This window comes from Hylobates moloch, unplaced genomic scaffold (genome assembly GCF_009828535.3).
Source record: "Hylobates moloch isolate HMO894 unplaced genomic scaffold, HMol_V3 SCAFFOLD_20, whole genome shotgun sequence".
NCBI classification, from domain to species: domain Eukaryota; kingdom Metazoa; phylum Chordata; class Mammalia; order Primates; family Hylobatidae; genus Hylobates; species Hylobates moloch.
Window position 1 is genome coordinate 19,905,941 of NW_026652295.1, and position 22,160 is coordinate 19,928,100.

The 22,160-nt window shown below is 38.5% G+C and overlaps 1 protein-coding gene across 6 annotated transcripts in view; it reads left to right on the plus strand.

The window, feature by feature from the left end:
• The window catches only part of CDKAL1 (CDK5 regulatory subunit associated protein 1 like 1), a 697,372-nt gene that overhangs the window by 99,388 nt on the left and 575,824 nt on the right, over positions 1-22,160 (plus strand). For all 6 annotated transcript variants that reach the window (XM_032141403.2, XM_058432566.1, XM_058432568.1 and 3 more), the window contains one exon: positions 13,105-13,189. In XM_032141403.2, coding sequence (XP_031997294.1) covers positions 13,105-13,189 — 85 coding nt within the window. The remainder of the gene's footprint in view (positions 1-13,104; positions 13,190-22,160) is intronic.

Here is a 22,160-nt window from a genome sequence, read left to right on the forward strand (position 1 = left end):
GTTACTCAAAAAGTTTCAGATTTTGGAGCATTTTGGATTTCAGAGTTTTGGATTAGGGATGCTGTACCACCTCTTCTAGTGGGTCTCCCCAGCCCTTAGGCTGGTAGTAGCTTCCTGCTGGGAAAAGGGAGGAAAGATTTTCCTCCATCCTCTTAGGGTCTTTGGCTGGGTCTGAAAATCAAATTGCCAAAGACAGATTAACAGAAGAAAAACATTCAAATTTATTTAAGTTTTATGTGACATGGGAACTTTCACAAGGAAATGAAGACCCAAAGAAACAGTTAAACTTTAGTATTTTTTATAGTAGGTTTGAAGAAGAGTGGAGAGCCATGGAGAAACATGGTAGGGTAAAAAAGTGTGATCTAATAATAATAATAAACTGGGGGAAACGTAGTAGGACCTGATTTTGCCAGATTCTTCTGTGTCCCCTCGTCTTCAGAGATAAGGATGTTCCTTTCCTCTGGGTATAGGGAGGGCATGTCTCAAATGAGGGTCTTATAACCTGCTTCAGGGGAAGGTCAGAAATTTTCTTCTAGGTTTTATGGCTTGTTTCAGGGGAGACAAGAGGGACAAGGTCAGAGAGACCTTCCTGCTTCTGCTATTTTTTAGATCTCTTCACTTTAAAATACTCACTATGTCGAGGTGGTATATTTTGGGGTAGTGTGCTCTGAGCCCCATCACTGCTGTTGTTCATTTTGGGGTTCCTTCCCATTCCCTGTTTGGGGTCTTGGATCTTCTATTGCTCATGTAACCACATTTCTCTGTTAATTTTTATCTGTTTTAATTCTTAGAGTGGTTTCTTTTTTCCTAACTAGAACCTGATGAATACAGGGTGAAAATTTGAGAGTTCAATTTTGGAAATTATTTGTATCAAGTTTAGTATTTCTGTGATGCATTCCAGTGGAGATGTTCTTAGGTGAGTTGGATAGTGAGCTCAGATGCATATGCGAACTAGAAGTATAAATTTGGCTATCATCTCAGCCAAATGGTAGTATTTCAAACCATGGGAGGGATGGATGGGATCATCTAGTACACAGAAGAGAAGGGAATCCAAATCTAGGTCCTCTGAAACTCCGAGTCCTGAGAGGTGGGATGGGGGAGGGAGATGGATAAAGTAGAAAGGCCAGGTAGAGTGATGCTGTTGATAACATAAAGAAAGGATTGTTGGCGGGGCGAAGTGGCTCATGCCTGTAATCCCACACTTTGGGAGGCCGAGGTGGATGGATCATCTGAGGTCAGGAGTTTCAGACCAGCCTGGCCAACATGGTGAAATCCCGTCTCTACTAAAAATACAAAAATTAGCCAGGTATGGTGGTGCATGCCTGTAATCCCAAATACTCGGGAGGCTGAGGCTGGAGAATTGCTTGAACCCGGGAAGTGGAGGTTGCAGTGACCGGAAATCGCACCACTGCACTCCAGCCTGGGTGACAGAGTGAGATTCCATCTCAAAAAAAAAAAAAAAAAAGAAAGGACTGTTTCACTGCTTTGTGCATTCTGCCAAATGTTTATGATGTCAGTTACCTTGATGAAAGCAGTTTTAGGGACATGGTGGGTAGTTGAGGGTCTTCACCAAAATGAAGTGGTAGATGAGTGAATGTGAGGTGACAGAGTATAGCTGGTACATAGAGAGAGTTCTTTTGATATGTTTGATAATGAAGGGGGAGTAAAAAATAAGGAAGGCCAGGCACAGTGGCTCATGCCTGTAATCCCAGCACTCTGGGAGGATCACTTGAGGTCAGGAGATCAAGACCAGCCTGGCCAACATGGTGAAACCCCACCTCAACTAAAAATGCAAAAATTAGCCGGGCATGGTGGTGGGTGCCTGTAGTCCCAGCTACTCGGGAGGCTGAGGCAGGACAATCGCTTGAACCCGGGAGGCAGAGGTTGCAGTGAGCCAAGATTGTGCCACTGCACTCCAGCCTGGGCAACAGAGCAAGACTCCATCTCAAAAACATAAAAAAAAAGAAAGAAAAGAAAACTAAAAACAAAACAAGCAAACAAAAAAAATACTGTCATATTACCTCCTTAAGTGATCTGGTGTCTATGCCCACCAGCAAAGCATGAAGAGTACTGTTTTCTCAGTTACATCAGTATAGCGTGCTATCAAACTTTTGGATTTTTGGCAATCTAATAAGTGAAAAATAGTATTTTTTAAAAAAATTGCAACTTTAGTTTTCATTTATTAAGAATGAAGTTGAACATCTCTTTGTATGTTCAAGAACCGTATGTGTTTCATTTTTTCATGAACTCTCAGTTCATATTTGTTGCCTGTTTTTTTCTATTAGCTTTGGTCTTTTAAGTTTTTGAGTTTTGTATGTTAGGCCTAAGGGCCTAACAGCTCACTATGGCTGTAACATCGCTTGCAAGATGGGTCTGGTGAGCAGTGGTTTTGGATTGTGGCATGGTGGCTGGATCATGAAGGGCCCTGTAAAGACCTTTTGGTGTTTATATAGGCTCCTGGTTTATAAAACTTCTTTTAACCTACAGAAATATATATCTTATTAGAGATTCTTTTTTTTTTTTTTTGAGACGGAGTCTCACTCTGTCACCAGGCTGGAGTGCAGTGGCGCGATCTCAGCTCACTGCAACCTCCGACTCCCTGGTTCAAGCGATTCTCCTCCCAAGTAGCTGGGATTACAAACACGCGCCACCATGCCCAGCTAATTTTTGTATTTTTAGTAGAGACAGGGTTTCACCATGTTGGTCATGATGGTCTTGATCCCCTGACGTCATGATCTGCCTGCCTCGACCTCCTAAAGTGCTGGGATTATAGGCGTGAACCACCGCGCCCGGCCTAGGGACTCTCTAGATGCAGTAACTTCTGAAATAATTATATGTCAAAATCAATAGAGCAATTTAATTTGGAATGAGGACGAGGAATATTAATAATGTTCTTTTCTACATGGTAAGCACAACGTCTGTCTTGTACCTGATTTTGACTGTGACCAGGCCTACTTAGCTATGGGGTAATAGCTATAATTAATTTTCAATAGTTAGTGGTAGAGCTTTGCCAGCTATTATTTTTCATTTAAAAGAAAAATCGTCTTTCATATAATCAACAGACTTCAAGCTGACCCTTGGTTTCCTCATCTTATTTCTATGAAGCACTCAGGGGGACTATTTTAAGAGAACAAACTCATTATATAACTAATCTCCGAGAATAACTGCTTCTTCCTAGTAGCTTCTGTTTCCTTTAGTCAGGGACTCACTCTACAGACACCACCACTATACAAAGGACCAGTTCATACTCTTGAGAATTTCAGAACGGGAGCATAGGTACTCTTTGTCAATGTCTTCCTTTCATTTCTCCTCTACTCTTTCCTCCCTTTTCCCCCTTTTTCTGCTCGTTCTCCCAGTACTCCAACCCTAGCTGGCTAAAGGAGAATACTTTATCATGAATCACTTTTATTCCTTTTAGAAAACAGATTTTGAAAACATGGTTACTCCATGTTGAGCATTGTGTAGGTCCAAATAAAGAAAAATAAATGAAATGTAAAGAAAAAAATTAATCTATTGACCAGAATTTTTATTTTGTTGTCTTTTTGTTTTTTTGAGTTGGAGTCTCGCTCTGCCGCTCAGGCTGGAGTGCCGTGGTGCGATCTCGGCTCACTGCAACCTCTGCCTCCCGTGTTCAAGTGATTCTTCTGTCTCAGCCTCCCGAGTAGCTGGGATTACAGGCATGCGCCACCACACCCAGCTAATTTTTGTATTTTTAGTAGAGACGGGGTTTCACCATGTTGGTGAAGCTGGTCTTGAACTCCTGATCTCGTGATCCACCTGCCTTGGCCTCCCAGAGTGCTGGGATTACAGGCATGAGCCACCGCACTGACCATTTTCATTGGTTTTAAGAAGTTATTTTTCAAGTTGCACCTTAAGGGTGCTTTCGAATTCTCTTATTAAAGCATACTCTATTCTCAGTTTTTAGTGGGCAGTCAATGATTTGTATTATGTAAATAAACCCTCTGGGTATGGGTAAACATACTGCACACTTAAAATGTTTGGACTTGACTTGTCTTCCAGAGTTCTGTGGTAAAGAAACTCTCAAAAAATGCTTTTGGGTTCAAGACAATCAAACTCTTTTCTCTCTTTGTTTTGTTCTTACTGAATTTTTATTGTATCAACCTCCATACCCTCCTTACTTAAATCCATGAATAGACTCCTTTTATTGTTTCGTGTTGTTTCTTGGGTTGGTTTTCAAATGGAACAGTTGTGTAAGATAAAGTTTTGTTCTCCTGAATAGTGTTGATGTGAACCATGCTGTCTCTTCTATAATGCCACCATTATGCAGAAGCCTGCAGGGGGAAGGGCAGATTGGTGGCTGTGAGAGTCTGCCTGTGCTTTAGGGTAATAGTCCTGCATTCATTATTAATCTCCCTTTGCTTCCATGTCTCCTGCTCATTACCAAAGGCCAAGACATGACATGTTCAAGATCTTAGAAATTTTGAAAATAGCAGAATGGCTGCTTTTGAAGCCCGATTATTAGTCTTAGAAATATCATGAGACAACTGCAAGGCCATGTAATATTACTTATTTTAGTTTTTAGATATTGTCTACATTGTTTTTTGATCAATAGGCAAAGAGCCACTAATGAGCCATTATAATTTCCTTAAATTCACAGTCTCTGGAGTCAGTTTGTCTGAGTTTGTAATCCCTGCCCACCCTCTCACTGTGTGATTCTAGGCAAGTTACTTTTCTTTTCTAGACCTTAGATTCCTCCTCTATAAAATTGGAATAAAAATGAAGGTCAACATGGGAGGATTACATGCAAAAATGAATGCGACAGGCCAAGTTTATTGCTGGATATATAATAGGTACTCAATAATGTTAGCTATTATCATTATTACTAATCAGATTTTTATTACCCTGGATTTAAAAATAATTTTTCTGTATATAAAGAAATAGTTTGGAAAGTAAAGTGTTTCGATTAAAACAATAGTTTATTTCTCTTGTTGGTGACTATTATTTTCTTGGTTCAGTGAGTCCAAAAGCTTTTAGCAGGCAAGGGAAAAGTCCCTTGGAAAATGTATATCAGGTCACTGTTTTTCTTACGGATCACAGCAGGAAAATAGTTAATGTTCTCACCTTAAAATAAAAGGAAGCTATTGATTCTAAGCTGTATGGAAAGGGAAACTTATAAACATTTAAAAAGCGTTGATAAGTTTTTTGAGGGAAAAAAGGGCAATGCATGCTTTTAACAATTCAAACAGTACAGATAGATATAAATTAAATATTCATGTGTCCCTTCTCAGGATTAAGCATTAAAAAATTATAAAAGTAGTATTCATGCAAGTTTAAAAAAAAAGAGAAAGAATATAAAAGATGCACACGAATACAATATTGGAGCCCACTGAACCTTATCTTGCTTTCAAGGGCAAACCAGTTTTTCATGTATACTTCTATCCATTTTCTTTGCTTAGAACAGAATTTCCCTTTTTTCTTTTTCCTTTGTAAAACACAAAGTAGATACTAGACATATTCTTCTACACCTTGCTTTGTTTCACCTGATAATATCACAGAGATTTTTACAAATTGGCACTTAGAGATTTATGTAGCTTTCTAAACAGGCATGATATTTCAGCTGCAGTCCCATAATTTATTTAACCAGTCTCCTTATAGTGGATATGTAGGCTTTTTATGTTTTTTGCCTCGTCAATAATCTTCAGTGAGAATTACTTATTTATATATGTTTGTGTGTGTGTGCGTGCGTGTGTGTACACGTGTATGGGTATGTGATGTAAGTATCCTACAAGCATATGTAGGAGAAATTCTGACGTGCATATATATGTTTGATAGTTTTTTCTACTTTGCCTTCCAAAGAGTTTCATCAGCGTAGCCTGCCATCAGCAGAGGGAGAGGTTGCCAGTTTTCCTATGCTTTTGCTTGCATTGGATAGTATCGCACTTCTTAATATGTTCTATTTTGATATGAGAATATAGGATCTCATTTTGTTTTGCATTTTAAAATTATGCGAGATCAATGTATATCAGGATAAATTCCTAATAGATCCGAGATATAAATGCAAAACCATATGTGTATTAGAAGAAAACATGGGTGAATTACTTAGTAATTTGGGAATAGAGGAAATGTTCTAATAATGACTGAAAATCCATCAGCAATAACGGAAAAGGGTGACACATTTGATATTTTAGAAATAAAAAAGTATGAAGAAACTGTAAAAAAGTAAAATGACAAACTGGAAAAAATATTGTGACTTCTATCATAGATACAGATAGGATTGATATCCTCTGTGGTGTATGTGTATGAGTAAATTAAAATTTGAGATGAAAATAACTATTAGCCTGATAGAAAAATGGGCAAAAAATAGGTACAGATGAAAAGATGAAAAACAGGAAAAAAAAAAAAAAAACTGCAAGGGGCCCTTCTGCGTGAAAAGGTGCCCAGCTCACTCATAATAAGAAAAATGCGTGTTACACCCTCACTGTTGTTTTTCACCAGATTGGCAGAAGTCCAAAGGTTTCATAGCAGACTCTAGGGTCAAGGCTGCAGGTAAAGGGCACTCACATGCCTTGCTCATGGGAGTGCAAAGTGGCACACCTTTGTGAAGAGTTTTGTAGTATGTAATGGGATTTCATGAGAATTTATCCTCTGACCCCACATTCCCTTTTTGGACTTGATTCCAAAAGTAATCTGAGAAACATAAAAATGACATGTGTACATTGCTACTCATTGTAGTACTGTTTGTAATAAAGAAAGACTGTATGCCACTGCCCTCCAGCCTGGGTGACACGGTGAGACTTTGTCTCAAACAACAACAACAACAGACTGTAAATAATAAGATATTGAAATCTAGATTCCATCTGGCTAGCCTGAAGTTTGCAGCCTTCCAAAATAGATCTGATATCCCAACTTTGGCATTGGCAATATTTGGCTTATGTGCAGATGGTTTTCAGCTGCATATCAGAGGTTACGAGCACTCTAAGGGGTTCTAATGCTCAGATCTCGAAGTAGGTGGAGTTCTTTCTTGGGCACTCTCTAAGTTGGTGCCTTCTTCCTACCTTTCCCTTCCCTGGTCCACTCTTGTCCATCTTCCTGGCCCTTCTTTCCCTCAGTGCTCTTCTCTAATATTGCTTCTCCTTCTAAGGCACTGGAGGACCTGGCATGAATGTTCTAAGGCAAGATCAGAAGGTGTTAACCTCTTAGCAGGTATTTGCTCTGATAACCAGATCATCTAAAAGCGGTAGTGTGTTTGTACATTTATTTTATTATTTATTCCATCTCCACTTATCCAAATTAATGTATGAAATTGGGATGTATCTTAAAATTGATTAGACCTTGCATGTAACTTCTACACCTCTGGAAGAGTTTTTACAAAGTTGATGGTGTTTCTCATAGTTGGTGGCATCTTAGAAGCCCAGAAATGTGTGCGTAAGGGGGTAAGCCACATGGAATCACCATTATTTATTGGCAAATAGCCATAGACAGTTTTCCTTCTCACTTTTCAGTTTTAGTGAGTTTGTTTTCTGTGTTATTTCATAAATAAGGCCTCTGCTGGGTGATTTTGGGTTGGCTCAGAGCTAGCAAATATTCTAATTTGAGAAAGGAAAAGTATAGAGTATTATCTTTTTGTTAACAATATTAACATTTATACAGATATCTGTCTTGAATTCTTAGCATTTGACATAATTAATTATTCCCTCTTTTTTTCCCTTCATTTTTTGAGACAGAATCTTGCTGTGTCGCCCAGGCTGGAGTGCAGTGGTGCGATCAGAATTCACGGCAACCTCTGCCTTCTGGGATCAAGCGATTTTCCTGCCTCAGCCTCCTGAGTAGCTGGGACTATAGGCATGCGCCACCATGCCTGGCTAATTTTTGTATTTTTACAAAATACAAAGACAGGATTTTGCCATGTTGGTCAGGCTGGTCTTGAACTCCTGACCTCAAGTGATTTGCCCGCCTCTGCCTCCTAGAGTGCTGGAATTACAGGCACAAGCCACCGTGCCTGGCCTGCTTTTTTTTTTTAATTTATTATTAATTTTTTAAAATCAAATAGACTTTAAGACTGTAAACTCCCTGAGGGTAGAGATTCTATTCACAGCCGTATCCCCAGTACCCAGAGTACAGCCTGGCACATAGTGAATCCTGATTGCCTATTGTTTGTTGATTGACTGATTTATGCCTCTAAGAGGAATTATCTTTTGATAATATTAAATAAGATGTCCTAATACAAAACCGATAGAGTTCAGAAATAATTAAGAATCTCCTGGCTGGGCATGGTGGCTCACGGCTTTAATCCCAGCACTTTGGGAAGCTAAGGTGGGTGGATCACAAGGTCAGGAGATTGAGACCATCCTGGCTAACACGGTGAAACCCCATCTCTACTAAAAATACAAAAAAAAATTAGCTGGGTGTGGTGGCGGGCACCTGTAGTCCCAGCTACTCGGGAGGCTGAGGCAGGAGAATGGCATGATGAACCCGGGAGGCAGAGCTTGCAGTAAGCCAAGATCGTGCCACTGCACTCTAGCCTGGGCAACAGAGCGAGACTCCATCTCAAAGCAAAAACAAAAACAAAAACAAAAAAAAACAAAAAAAGAATCTCCTGTGTTCAATGGGAAAGGGATATTTGTTGGGTGGGGGGTTTCCTAAAAGATTATGTATTTTTTTTGGCATTTTGACATATTCACAGAATTCCTAATGATTGAGGTTACTGCATCAAGTACAGTACAGTCACATGTTGCTTAAGGATAGGAATTTGTTCTGAGAAATGTGTCAGGCTATTTTGTTATCATGCGAACATCATCAAGTGTACCCACACAAACCTAGATTGTACAGCCTATGACATATCTAGGCCATTATATGATATAGCCTATTGCTCCCAGGCTACATACCTATACAGCATATTGCTGTATTGAATACCATAGGCACTGCAGAGCATCTAAACATAGAGAAGGTACAGTAAAAATATGGTATGAAAAATTTAAAATGGTGCACCTGTCTAAGACACTGTGAATGGAGCTTGCAGGACTGGAAGTTGCTCTGGGTGAGTCAGTGAGTGGGTGGTGAGTGAATGTGAAGGCCTAGGACATACCCTGCACCCTACTGTAGACTTTATAAATGCTGTACACTTAGGCTACACTAAATTTATACAAAATATTTTTCTTTCATAATAATAAATTAACCTTAGCTTACTATAATATTTTTACTTTATAAACCTTTTAATTTTTGAAAACGTTTTCACACTCTTGTAATAACATTTAAAACACAAGCATATTGTACAGCTGAACAAAAATATTTCATTATTGTTTAAGCGTTTAAAATTAAATTTTATTTACTTATAGCCAGGCGCGGTGGCTCACGCCTGTAATCCTAGCACTTTGGGAGGCTGAGGCAGGTGGATCACGAGGTCAAGAGATTGAGACCATCCTGGCCAACATGGTGAAACCCCGTCTGTACTAAAAATACAAAAAGTTAGCCAGGTGTGGTGGCAGGTGCCTGTAGTCCCAGCTACTCGGGTGGCTGAGGCAGGAGAATCACTTGGGCCCGGGAGGCGGAGGTTGCAGTGAGCCGAGATTGCGCCACTGTACTCTAGCCTGGTGACAGAGTGAGACTCTGTCTCAAATAAATAAATAAATAAATAAAAATAAATAATTTTATTTATTTATTTTTACTTTTTAAATGTGTTTGTTAAAAGCTAAGACACAAACACACACATGAGCCTAGGCCTACAAAGGGCAGGATCATCAATATCACTGTCTTCCAGCAACACATCTTGTCCCACTGGAAGATCTTCAGGGGCAATAACATGCATGGAGCTGTCATCTCCTGTGATAACAATGCCTTACCTTCTTCTGGAATACCTACCTCCTGGAGGACCTTCCTGAGGTTATTTTACAGTTAAATTTTTTTTTTTTTTGTGAGACAGAGTCTCACTCTGTCACCCAGGCTGGAGTGCAGTGGTGTGATCTCAGCTCACTGTAACCTCTGTCCCCCAGGTTCAAGCAATTCTTCTGCCACAGCCTCCCGAGTAGCTGGGATTACAGGCGCCTGCCACCGCACCTGGCTAATTTTTGTATTTTTAGTAGAGATGGGATTTCACCATCTTGGTCAGGCTAGTCTTGAACTCCTGACCTCATGATCCAGCCACCTCGGCCTCCCAAAGTGCTGGGATTACAGGTGTGAGCCACTGCACCTGGCCAACTTTTTTCTTTTTTTCTTTTTTTTAAAATAAGTAGAAGGAGTACATTAAAATAGTGATGAAAAGTATTCTATAGTAAATACTAAGTGATAGGAATTTTTAAGCTACATTATACTCTTGTGTATCAACTGTCATATATGTGGTCCATTGTTGACTGAAATGTCATTATACAGCACATGTTTTCCCTTTATTTTGAAAGCCAACGTTGGCAAAATTCCAAAGTACAATAATTTGCATTATTTATTCATTGCCATACTTCTCCTTGAGAGGTCCTATGGTAAGAGTTGTCTAATGACTTGAAAATAACTGGGTAGAAGAATGTGCCGGGATATAAAGCTGGCATCTGGTACAGATAGTTCTGTCATTGGGATTATTTATTTATTTTGAGACAGAGTTTTGCTCTTGTTGCCCAGGCTGGAGTACGGTGGCACGATCTTGGCTCACTGCAACCTCCACCTCTTGAGTTCAAGCAATTCTTCTGCCTCAGCCTCCTGAGTAGCTGGGATTACAGGTGCCCGCCCCCACGCCTGGCTAATTTTTCGTATTATTAGTAGAGACGGGGTTTCATCATGTTGGCCAGCCTGGTCTCGAACTCCTAACCTCAGGTGATCCACCCGCCTCGGCCTCCCAAAGTGCTGGGATTGCAGGCATGAGCACCCGCACCCAGCCCTTATTTATTTGTTTTGAAATAAACTAACAATTGCTGGATTTTTTTATCATTAGCTAGCAGACATCTTGACATTTTCTTATCTGCATAATACGGTTCTCATAGTATTGCGTTGTCATTTGAAATTCAACATTCATTCAGTAAATATTTAAGGAGTATCTCCCATGTAGCAGGCACTGTAATAAGTGCTGGGGATATAGTTACGAGTAAGGTGTGAGTCTCAGTCCTAAATCTTTGTTAAATATAACAGTGAAGCTTATTTCTTGAAGCTTATTTCTAAAGATCAATATGGCCTTCCAAGCTTTAGGAGACTGGGGAAGTGCCATATGCATGTGGTCCCACACACTGCCCCTCTGTCATCCTCCCCTCACTCTTTACCTACTTGCATATTGTTTAGTGTTCTATGCCAATTTGAATGTCTACTCTGTGCCCATCACTCTGCTGGGATTTGAATGTTCAAGGAGCAGCAGATAAAAATGTTGTATTCAGTATCTCTTAAATAGTAATAAAGACAGGCCAAAAAATGAATGATTTTCAGTGTACAAGAATTGTCTACACACAGTCTGTTACAGGACTTCAGAGAAGAAAGAGTACTAGGATCAGATTGATAGTAGAGGAATATCACTCAGGTGGCATTGGGAATAATTTGGAGGATACTAACAGGAGGTAGGTGAATAATCTTTTCTGAGTTGATAGGGAAGTGACATAACTGATTTGTGTTTTATATAAGGCACTCTGGCTGCTGGGTGGGAAATTAGACTATGGTCTGGAGGTAGAGGAAATGAATGCAAGAAATGAGTCATGTTAGCAAGGATCATAGTATTCAGCTGATAAATAGTATACGTAGTTTCCATGCCTTTCATTGTTTCAATATATATATATATTTTTTTAGCTGGGCATGGTGGCGGGCACCTGTAATCCTAGCTACTCCGGAGGCTGAGGCAGGAAAATGGCGTGAACCCAAGAGACGGAGGTTGCAGTGAGCGGATAATCGTGTCGCTACACTCCAGCCTGGGTGACAGAGCAAGACTCCGTCTCAAAAAAAAAAAAAAAAATTTTTTTTTTTTTTGCTGTGTTTATAATAAAATACCAGGAGAATTTTTTTTGTTTTTTTGTTTTTTTGTTTTTTTTTTAGATGGAGTCTTGCTCTATCGTGCAGGCTGGAAGGCAGTGGCATAATGATCTCGGCTCACTGCAACCTCTGCCTCCCGGGTTCGAGCAATTCTCTGCCTCAGCCTCCTGAGTAGCTGAGAGTACAGGCATGCCTGCCACCACACCCGGCTAATTTTTGTATTTTTAGTAAAGATGGGGTTTCACCATCTTGGCCCAGCTGGTCTTGAACTCCGGACCTCATGATCCACCTGCCTCAGCCTCCCAAAGTGCTGGGATTACCGGAGTGAGCCACCGCACCCGGCCGGTAGAATTGTTTGTGTGTGTGACAAGTTACCAGAAACTCTGATGTGCTTACCAGTCCTCTCACCTAGTGCTTTTATTTGAATCTTCCTTCCTAGGTGGAGAATCTACACATAGACATCTGTATGTTCTCTTAGTTCTTCATGTCATTTGATCTTAGCTTCTGTTCTTATACAGATACCATTGAAGGTGCTGCAGTTTTCAATTTTGGTTTTCCTTTCTTTATGGTAATCCTATTTTAATGTATAAGATCCTTTCAGGCAACTGAAGTATGCAAGAGGCAGGTGGAATAGTAGCAACTTTAGGTATTAAAAAATTCATATAATAAATATGATGGGTTTGGATTATTTGTTGCATTGCCAGTGATTTTATTATAGTATATAACAATATTTAATCAAAATGGTAATAGGAATAAAAGGCCCACTTTGAGGTAAATCATTAATTTTCAAGGCAGACAAGTTATGTTTTTAAGAATTTCTCAAGCTGAAGAATATTCAATGTACACTCTGTGCCTGAAAAAGCTTAATGCATAATCCACAAAGGTGAAATTAGTTTGATACTCAGAGGTTAGATTAGGGCAAGTTTCACTGTAGTTTGTGGAAATTATTAAATAGTACTGTCAAGCATTGAAAATAAAGGAAAAGAATGCTTATCATTACATTTTAAGTGAAAAGATATAGCATAGATTGTACATTTTTATATTTATTGTTCACAAATATTTCCATGTTGTAGCAATTTTCTACTATGTTGTAACTGCCTGTTCATTTGACTCCACTGTTTTTCTCTCCCCTACCACAGCAATCCCAGTGCCATTGGATATTTTTGAATGATTAAATGTGCTACTTCTTTTTTGTGTTCATTTTTTTAATAGAAAATGCATCCGATGCAGATTTATGGCTCCTGAACAGTTGCACTGTAAAAAATCCAGCTGAAGACCACTTTAGAAACTCAATTAAGTAAGTAGAAATTGATTTTTTCCTATTTGGTATAATCAAAGTAAGAATTGATACCAGAAGATTAGCTTTTTAAAAATATTAATATAGATATTTAGTTTATATTAAAAAAGTATGAGTTGGACTTTTAAGATTATACTGTTTTGAATTTGATAAAGATACTTTTTTATTTTTAAATTAAATTTAAGTTCTGGGGTACATGTACAGGATATGCAAGTTTGTTACATAGGCAAACATGTGCCATGGTGGTTTGCTGCACCTATCAACCCATCACCTAGGTATTAAGCCCTGTATGCATTAGCTATTTGTCCTGATGCTCTCCCTTGCCCCACCCCCTAACAGGCCCAACTGTGTGTTGTTTCCCTCCCTGTGTCCATGTGCTCTCATTGTTCAGCTCCCACTTATAAGTGAGAACATGTGGTGTTTGGTTTTCTGTTCCTGTATTAGTTTGGTGCTGATAACGGCTTCCAGCTCCATCTGTGTCCTTGCAAAGGACGTGATCTCATTTCTTTTTATGGCTGCGTAGTATTCCATGGTGTATATGCACCACAATTTCTTTATCCAGTCTGTCACTGATGGGCATTTGGGTTGATTCCATGTCTTTGCTATTGTGAATAGTGCTGCAGTGAACTAATGTGTGCATGTATCTTTTTAATAGAATGATTTATATTCCTTTGGGGATATACCCAGCAATGGGATTGCTGGATCAAATGGCATTTCTGGTTCTAGGTCTTTGAGAAATCGCCACACTGTCTTCCACAATGGTTTAATTAATTTACATTCCCACCAACAGTGTAAAAGTATTTCTATTTCTCCACAGCCTCGCCAGCATCTGTTGTTTGCTGACTTTTAATAATCGCCATTCTGACTGGTGTGAGATGGTACCTCATTGTGGTTTTGGCTTGCATTTCTCTAATGATCAGTGATGTTGAACTTTTTTTCGTATGTTTTTTTGCCGCATAAATGTCTTTTGAGAAGTGTCCATGTGCTTTACCCACTTTTTAATGGGGTTGTTTGTTTGTTTTCCTATAAATCTGTTTAAATTCCTTATAGATTCTGGATATTAGACCCTTGTCATGTGGATAGATTCCAAAAATTTTCTCCCATTCTATAGGTTGTCTGTTCACTCTGATGATAGTTTCTTTTGCTGTGCAGAAGCCCTTTAGTTTAATTAGATTCTATTTGTCAATTTTTGCTTTTGTCGAAATTGCTTTTGATGTTTTCATCATGAAATCTTTGCCTGTGCCTATGTCCTGAATGGTATTGCCTAGGTTTTCTTCTAGGGTTTTTGAAGTTTTGGGCTTTACATTTAAGTCTTTAATCCATCTTGAGTTAATTTTTGTATAAGATGTAAGGAGGGGGTCCAGTTTCAATTTTCTGCATAAGACTAGCCAGTTTTCCCAGCACCATTTATCAAGTAGGGAATCCTCTCCTCATTGCATGTTTTTGTCAGGTTTGTTGAAGATCGGATTGTTGTAGATGTGCGGTCTTATTTCTGAGTTCTCTATTCTGTTTCCTTGATCTATGTGTCTGTTTTTACACCAGTCCTATGAAGTTTTGGTTACTGTAGCCTTGTAGTATAGTTTGAAGTTGGGTAGCGTGATGCCTCCAGTTTTGTTCTTTTTGCTTAGGATTGTCTTGGCTATATGGGCTCTTTTTTGGTTTCATATGAATTTTAAAGTTTTTTTTTTTCTAATTCTATGAAGAATGTCAATGGTAGTTTAATGGGAATAGTATTGAATCTATAAATTACTTTGGGCAGTATGGCCATTTTCATGATATTGATTCTTCCTTTCCATGGGCATGGAATGTTTTACCATTTGTTTGTTTCCTCTCTTATTTCCTTGGGCAGTGGTTTGTAGTTCTCCTCGAAGAGGTCCTTCACTTCCCTTGTTAGCTGTTTTCCTAGGTATTTTATTCTTTTTGTGGCAATTGTAAATGGGAGTTCATTCATGATTTGGCTCTCAGTTTGTCTATTGTTGGTGTATAGGAATGCTTGTGATTTTTGCACATTGATTTTGTACCCTGAGAGTTTGCTGAAGTTGCTTATTAGGTTAAGAAGTTTTTGGGCTGAGACGATGGGGTTGTCTAGAAATAGGATCATGTCATCTGCAAACAGAGACATTTTCACTTCCTCTCTTTCTATTTGAATACACTTTATTTTTTTCTCTTGCCTGATTGCCCTGACCAGAACTTCCAATACTGTGTGGAATAGGAGTGGGGAGAGAGGGCATCCTTGGCTTGTGCCCGTTTTCAAGGGGAATGCTTCCAGCTTTTGCTCATTCAGTATGATATGGTCTGTGGGTTTGTCATAAATGGCCCTTACTATTTTGAGGTCTGTTCCATCAATACTTAGTTTATTGAGAGTTTTTAACATGAAGCGATGTTGAATTTTATTGAAGACCTTTTCTGTGTCTATTGAGAAAATCATGTGGTTTTTGTCTTTAGTTCTGTTTATGTGATGAATTATGTTTATTGATTTACGTATGTTGAACCAGCCTTGCATCCGGGGATGAAGCCCACTTGATCATGGTGGATAAGCTTTTTGATGTGCTGCTGGATTCGGTTTGCCCAGTATTTTATTGAGGATTTTTGCATTGATGTTCATCATGGATATTGACCTGAAGTTTTCTTTTTTGGTTGTATCTCTGCCAGGTTTTGGTATCAGGATGATGCTGGCCTCATAAAATGGGTTAGGAAGAAGTCCCTTCTTTTCAGTTGTTTGGAATAGTTTCAGGAGGATGGCTTTTTGAAGGGTTTTTTGTGTGTCTGTCTCCTTAAGAATAATACTTTAATGGGAACTTTTCTAATAAGTGATTTCAGTATTTGTGAAGTCAGCTAATAGGTGATTTTTGAGTATTTGTTAACTATGTGTTCTTCTCGGAGAATCAATGCACTTTGTGAAGTTGCCTGACACAGTCCTTGCCTCTTTTCCCTGCCCATTAGCACTGTTCTAAGGGCTACAGTACCTGGCTTTCGCAGAATTGCACTTTGTTGAAGGGAGGTGAGCATATTAAGTCCTTGTTTCTTTCTTTGTTCCCTCAAGTTAACGTGGAAGAAGTATCCTTTTTTCACATTTTCTCTGAATCTTATCCCCCTGGATCTTCTTAGAAACCTTCTTCTAGAAATTATTTCCTCATTCCATATTTCCAACCTCTCCAACTCCCCTGGAACCTTTTCATTGGTATTTAAACATACCTGGGTCTAATCAGCCCCCTGTACCCCTGTTAGCTATTGTCCTATGTTTTTTCTTGCCTTCCCAGCCAGACTTTTAAAAATCCTCTCTTCTTGATTTCATTCTTACACTCATTCTTTTTCCCCTTTATTGGTTTTATTGTGAAATATATTAAACATACATTAGCGTTTATAAAACACATACAGTTTAAATAATAAACACTTAAACATCTGCCACCCAGTGTAAGAAGTATAACATTGTCAAGACCGTAGAAACTGCCATGTTTTCAATCATAACTCCCAAGAAGTAACCTTTATCTTGACTTTTGTGAGTCATTTCCTTACTTTTATTAGTTAATGTATCATCTATTAAGTATGTCTTTAAACAGTGTGTTGTCTTGTTTAGCCGTGTTTTGAACTTTTTCTGTTGAACTTATACTGTTTGTGTTCTTCTGAGATTTACATCTTTTTCTCAGCATTACGCTTTGAATTTATTCATGTTAATGGGTGTAAATAACTCTGGTCATTCATAGAATTTGCTACAATTTATTTGTTTTATTATTAATAGAGTTTTGAATTTTTCCCAATGTTTTGCTTTCATGGACATTCCTGCTATGAATATTTTAAACATGTTTTCCGGTGCACATGTGTAAGAATTATTCTAGAATATGAACCTGGGAGTTGAATTACTGGGTAACATATCTGGGTACGTTCAAACTTTATTAGGTAACACCAATTTCTTTTCACAAATGGATGTAGTAGTGTGCATTCTCGCCAGTAATGGATGGGTGTATTTGTTGTTTTCCATTTCTGCCAGCACTTGATATGGCCAGACTTAAGTTTTTGCAAGTCTGTTAGTGATGATGGTATTTTGTTTTGGTTTTAATTTACCTTTCTTTCTTTCTTTCTTTTTCTTTCTTTCTTTCTTTCTTTCTTTCTTTCTTTCTTTCTTTCTTTCTTTCTTTCTTTCTTTCCTTTCTTTCCTTCCTTCCTTCCTTCCTTCCTTCCTTCCTTCCTTCCTTCCTTCCTTCCTTCCTTCTTTCTTTTCTTTTCTTTTCTTTTCTTTTCTTTTCTTTCTTTTCTTTCTTTTCTTTCTTTCTTTTTTTCTTGAGACAGGCTCTCACCTTGTCGCCCAGGCTGGAGTGCAGTGGCAGGGTCTCGGCTCACTGCAACCTTTGCCTCTTGTGTTCAAAGGATTCTCCTGCCTCAGCCTCCCGGGTACCTGGGATCACGGGTGTGTGCCACCACGCCTGGCTAATTTTTTTTTTTTTTTTGAGAGGGAGTCTCACTCTGTCGCCAGCCTGGAGTGCAGTGGCGCGATCTTGTCTCACCACAACCTCTGACTCCCGGGTTCAAGTGATTCTCCTGCCTCAGCCTCTCAAGTAGGTGGGATTACAGGCGTGCACCACCACACCCAGCTAATTTTTTTGTTTTTAGTAGAGATGGAGTTTCACCATGTTGGCCAGGATGATCTCAATCTCCTGACCTCGTGATCCACCCGCCTCAGCCTCCCAAAGTGCTGGGATTACAGGCGTAAGCCACCGTGCCTAGTCAATTTTTTATATTTTTAGTAGAGATGTGGTTTCACCGTGTTGCCCAGGCTGGTCTCGAACTTCTGACCTCAAGTGATCCACCTGCCTTGGCCTCCCAAAGTACTGGGATTACAGGTGTGAGCCACTGTGCCCGGCCTTAGTTGCATTTCTGTAATCATTAATGAGGTTGAGCTTTTTAAAATAGATCTATTGGCTATTTGGATTTTACTTTTTTGGTAAAATGGCTTCTCAGGTCATTTGTCTATTTTTCTGTTTTTTTTTTTAATTTTAATCATTTATTTGTGGCCATATGTTATGTGTCTTACATATCCTAATCCTTAGATATTATACACGTTGCAAATATCTTCTCCCAATGGTGGCTTATCTTTTCATTTTCTTTTGTGGTATCTTTTGATGAAGATAAATTCTGGTTTAAAATTTATTAATCCATTCTTTTTGGTCTGTGTTCTTATTGTTTAAGAAGTCTTTTCTTACTCTGAAGCTATTTAGATATTCTCCTATATTTTCTTCTAAAAGTTTCATGGTTTTACCTTTTACATTTAGGTCTATAATTCATCTAGAGTTGACTGTTATTATTTTTTGTTATGGTATCAGAAGGGGTCCAATTTTATTTTATGTTTTTCTCTGTAGATAACCAATTGTTTCAGTATCATTTATTTATTTAAGTTCTATTGTTTCTCCTTTTATCTGTGCATTACCCACCCTCTCATATGTTGAGTGTCCATAGATGTTTGAGTCTGTTCTGGGTCCTCTATTTCATTCCTTTGATCTATTTCTTTATTCTGGTTCTTGTTCTACATAGTCATAAGTAGTATAGAGTTACATTAAGGCTACCTATTTGATAGTGCTAGTACCTTTTTGTCTTCTTTAAGAGTGTATCCGTTTTTAAGTTCAACAAGGAATACTGTTGTGTGTTGGTGATTACATTTAATCTTTAGATGATTTTGGGAAGAATTGAATCTTCACAATTTTGAGTTGTCCAGCTCTTCTATCCTGACTTTTTAAGGATTGATTCTTTTCTTTCTATAGCTCTTGTGCCTCTTTTAGACATTTTTCTCCCAATGTAGATATTGAATTATTCCAATGCATTAAGAAAATAAACTTATTCTTTCTTCTTTTGCCTGCACAGTATGTACTTTATATTTTTATACTACTGTAAATGGTAAACTTTAAAAATTTTTCATTTTCTGTGTTTGCTGCCTTGGTCAGGGAGTTAGTTGTAGTAGCAGTGTGAAGGATGGTTGTGTGTAAGGAAGAGTATAGATCAGGAGTCCAGTGAGGACAAAGTGGTTGTAGCCCAGGTACAGAGGATCTCATCTAAAGTGGAGGTGTTCAGAATTGGAAGGAATACATTGACTTGAGAAGGAAGAATTCTTTACATCAGGGGTCTCCAACCCCTGGGCTGTAGACCTGTACTCGTCTGTGGCCTGTTAGGAACTGGCTGCACAGCAGGAAGTGAGTGGTAGGCGAGCAAGCATTACTGCCTGACGTCTGCCTGCTGTTAGATCAGCAGCAGCATTAGATTCTTATAGGAGCACAAATCCTATTGTGAACTGTGCACGTGAGGGATCTAGGTTGTGCACTGCTTATAAGAATCTAAACTAATGCTTGGTGACCTGAGGTGGAACAGTTTCACCCCAAAGCCATACCTCCCCCACCCCTGGTCTGTGGAAAAATTATCTTCCGTGAAGCCAGTTCCTGGTGCCAAAAACGTTGGGGGCACCGCTGCTTTACACATTCCATGTTGTCCAAGGTGACTCTAAGGTCCCTGGCTAGAATGAAGTGAGGAATTCTAGGAAGGGAGTTATTAAGAGATGACATGTTTTGGTTTTGAAAGTGCTGTATTTGAAGTTACAGATAAATATTTTAATAGATAATGAATATACTTGAGCTTTATTGAGTGTCTTCTATGTGACAGGCAGTGTTCTAAGTGCTTTAGATCAATTAGATATTATCTAGCTTAATTATTGCAGCCTATCAATGAGTTGTAGATTCCATTTGTATTCCTGTTTTATAGGTGAAGCAGCACCTGTTTTACAGATGAAGGTCTCTAAGGCTGTTCAGTTCATAAATGGTAGAGGTGGGATTTTAACCGAGGCAGTCTGACTAGAGTCTGTGCATTAAACCATTTTATTACTGTGCTTCCTAGATAAAGATGTCAAGTAAGTGGTTGCAGAATTCAGGCAGATATCAAAGAGGTCAACACTAGAAATACAAATTTAATCTTGTTTGCATAGAGTTGATCCTTAATTCAAAATGGTGGAAGGAGCAGAGGAGTTCTTACCTGAGCGATGGCAAGAGGCAAGGGAAGGGAGGATGGAAGAGGGGAGTTAGGGTCATGTTTAGGAGCAGAAGGATGAATTAAACTAAGGCAGAGAATGGTATTCATCAGATGCTGTTCATTTTCAGAGAATGCTTTTTTTTTTTTTTAATGAGAAGCCTGTGATTGTCCCAAATTACATATTTTTTCTCTATAGAAAGGTAAACAAGATACAAAGATACTTTAGTGCTACTGATACCCCCTATGTACTGAACCTAGAGAATATAGTTTCTGTGATTATCAACTTTGTAATGTAATTAATGGACATAGTTCTAAAGTGTTTCTGAAAGTTTAAAAACTCAAATATAACTTGTCAGTGGGTTTTGTTATATATGTTTTATGAATATGGTTCAAAATAATGATATGCTGTTTGAATGATTAAGTAGAAATGACGCAAGAAAAGTTTGCCATTTAAGCACTACAAAGCTAGTGGTAGCAAACACAGGTTCTTTAACATACTACTCTGCTTGACTGAAAGAAAATTTAAAAAGATATTATATATGATTAAGTATTTTTAATGGCCTTGAAGACTTTTGATCATCACAACTAATTCTTATTAAGATAACACTTAAACTAACATCTGATTTCTTTCCAGAATAAATACAATCCTGTAAAAGATACAATAACAGTTAACATTGGGAAAATATCAGATTGAGGTGACATTTATACATATGAAATCTTTCAGTGATGGATTACTCTTGTCAAGCGTTTTGCTTTATTTAGATATTTTCCCAGTTGTCACTATTGCCTAACAGAAAACAACAAAGATGAGTAGTGTAACATTGTTAAATGTTAAGTCGTGCTACACATGTGCCTTTTCTCATCCTCCAGCTCCATCCTTTCCCTTTGCTGTCCTCTCTTGCATGCATTTTGGTTTTCCATGAGAGTGAAGTAAAGCTTAGATTCAAAGAGAGCCTGATAAGATGTTGCTTTTCTTTCTCTTGCACCCAATCCTTTATACCCAAATGTAAAGATTTACAGCAGTGGGGTGGGACCTGTCTTTTTCTAACCTGGACTCTTTACCCATGATTGCTTCACTTTGCTACTCATTCCTGTGTGTCATCATCTCTTGATCATCTGCTTTTGTTTTCCTTCCAGTACTTCTTGGTGTTAAATAGTTGTTTTAAATTATGCATCACATCATTTTGTTTCTCTTGAGCCACCACGCAAAAGATCACCTTGTTTTGACAGGAATAAAGAAAGATGACTCTAAGGGATTTACTGTCTTTCATGTGATTAGTACAGTCTCATTGACTAAGATCCAGAGATTGTGAATTTGTGACATGACAGTTATGGACTGAATTATTTTGTCATTTGTTTTGGGGCTTAATACTTTTTTCAAGATTTTACAGTGTTTGTATTATTGATATTCAGACTGATAAAAGAGTAAGAATTTTAAGTAGCAAAAATAGAGATAAGAGTGACTCTTTGGTTGCCTTTTCACCTTAGAAATCTGAAATGTTATTGCCTTTACTAATTTAGAAAGAGTCACTAGGAAGCCCCCTGTGTTATGATGGCAGCCTGCTGGATGCATATTAGTTCCTCTTGAGCATTTGTCAGTTGCCCTGGCTTTGTTTTATCCATTAGACCATTTTTTGATTTAGACAATATGGCCTTTAACTTGGGGGGTTCTTGAGTAAATGAAAAAGATCAAAAGTTTCAAAAAATAAAATTTGCTCTTAATGATAGTATCAAATCAGAAAACTCCTTTGGTTAATGCTTTCTAGAAGTGTGGGATCTTTTCCACGCCACCTACAGGAGGTCATTCAGAGGCTGGTGAAAATAAACACATCTTGTGTGTCCTATATAAATGACAGAAAGAATAGCCAGCTTGCTTTGATCATGGACTGTCAACCTCTATTTGACCTTGTGCATTATTAACCCAAATGGGCACTGTGGTTTAGCCATACTGATAGTGGATAGACAG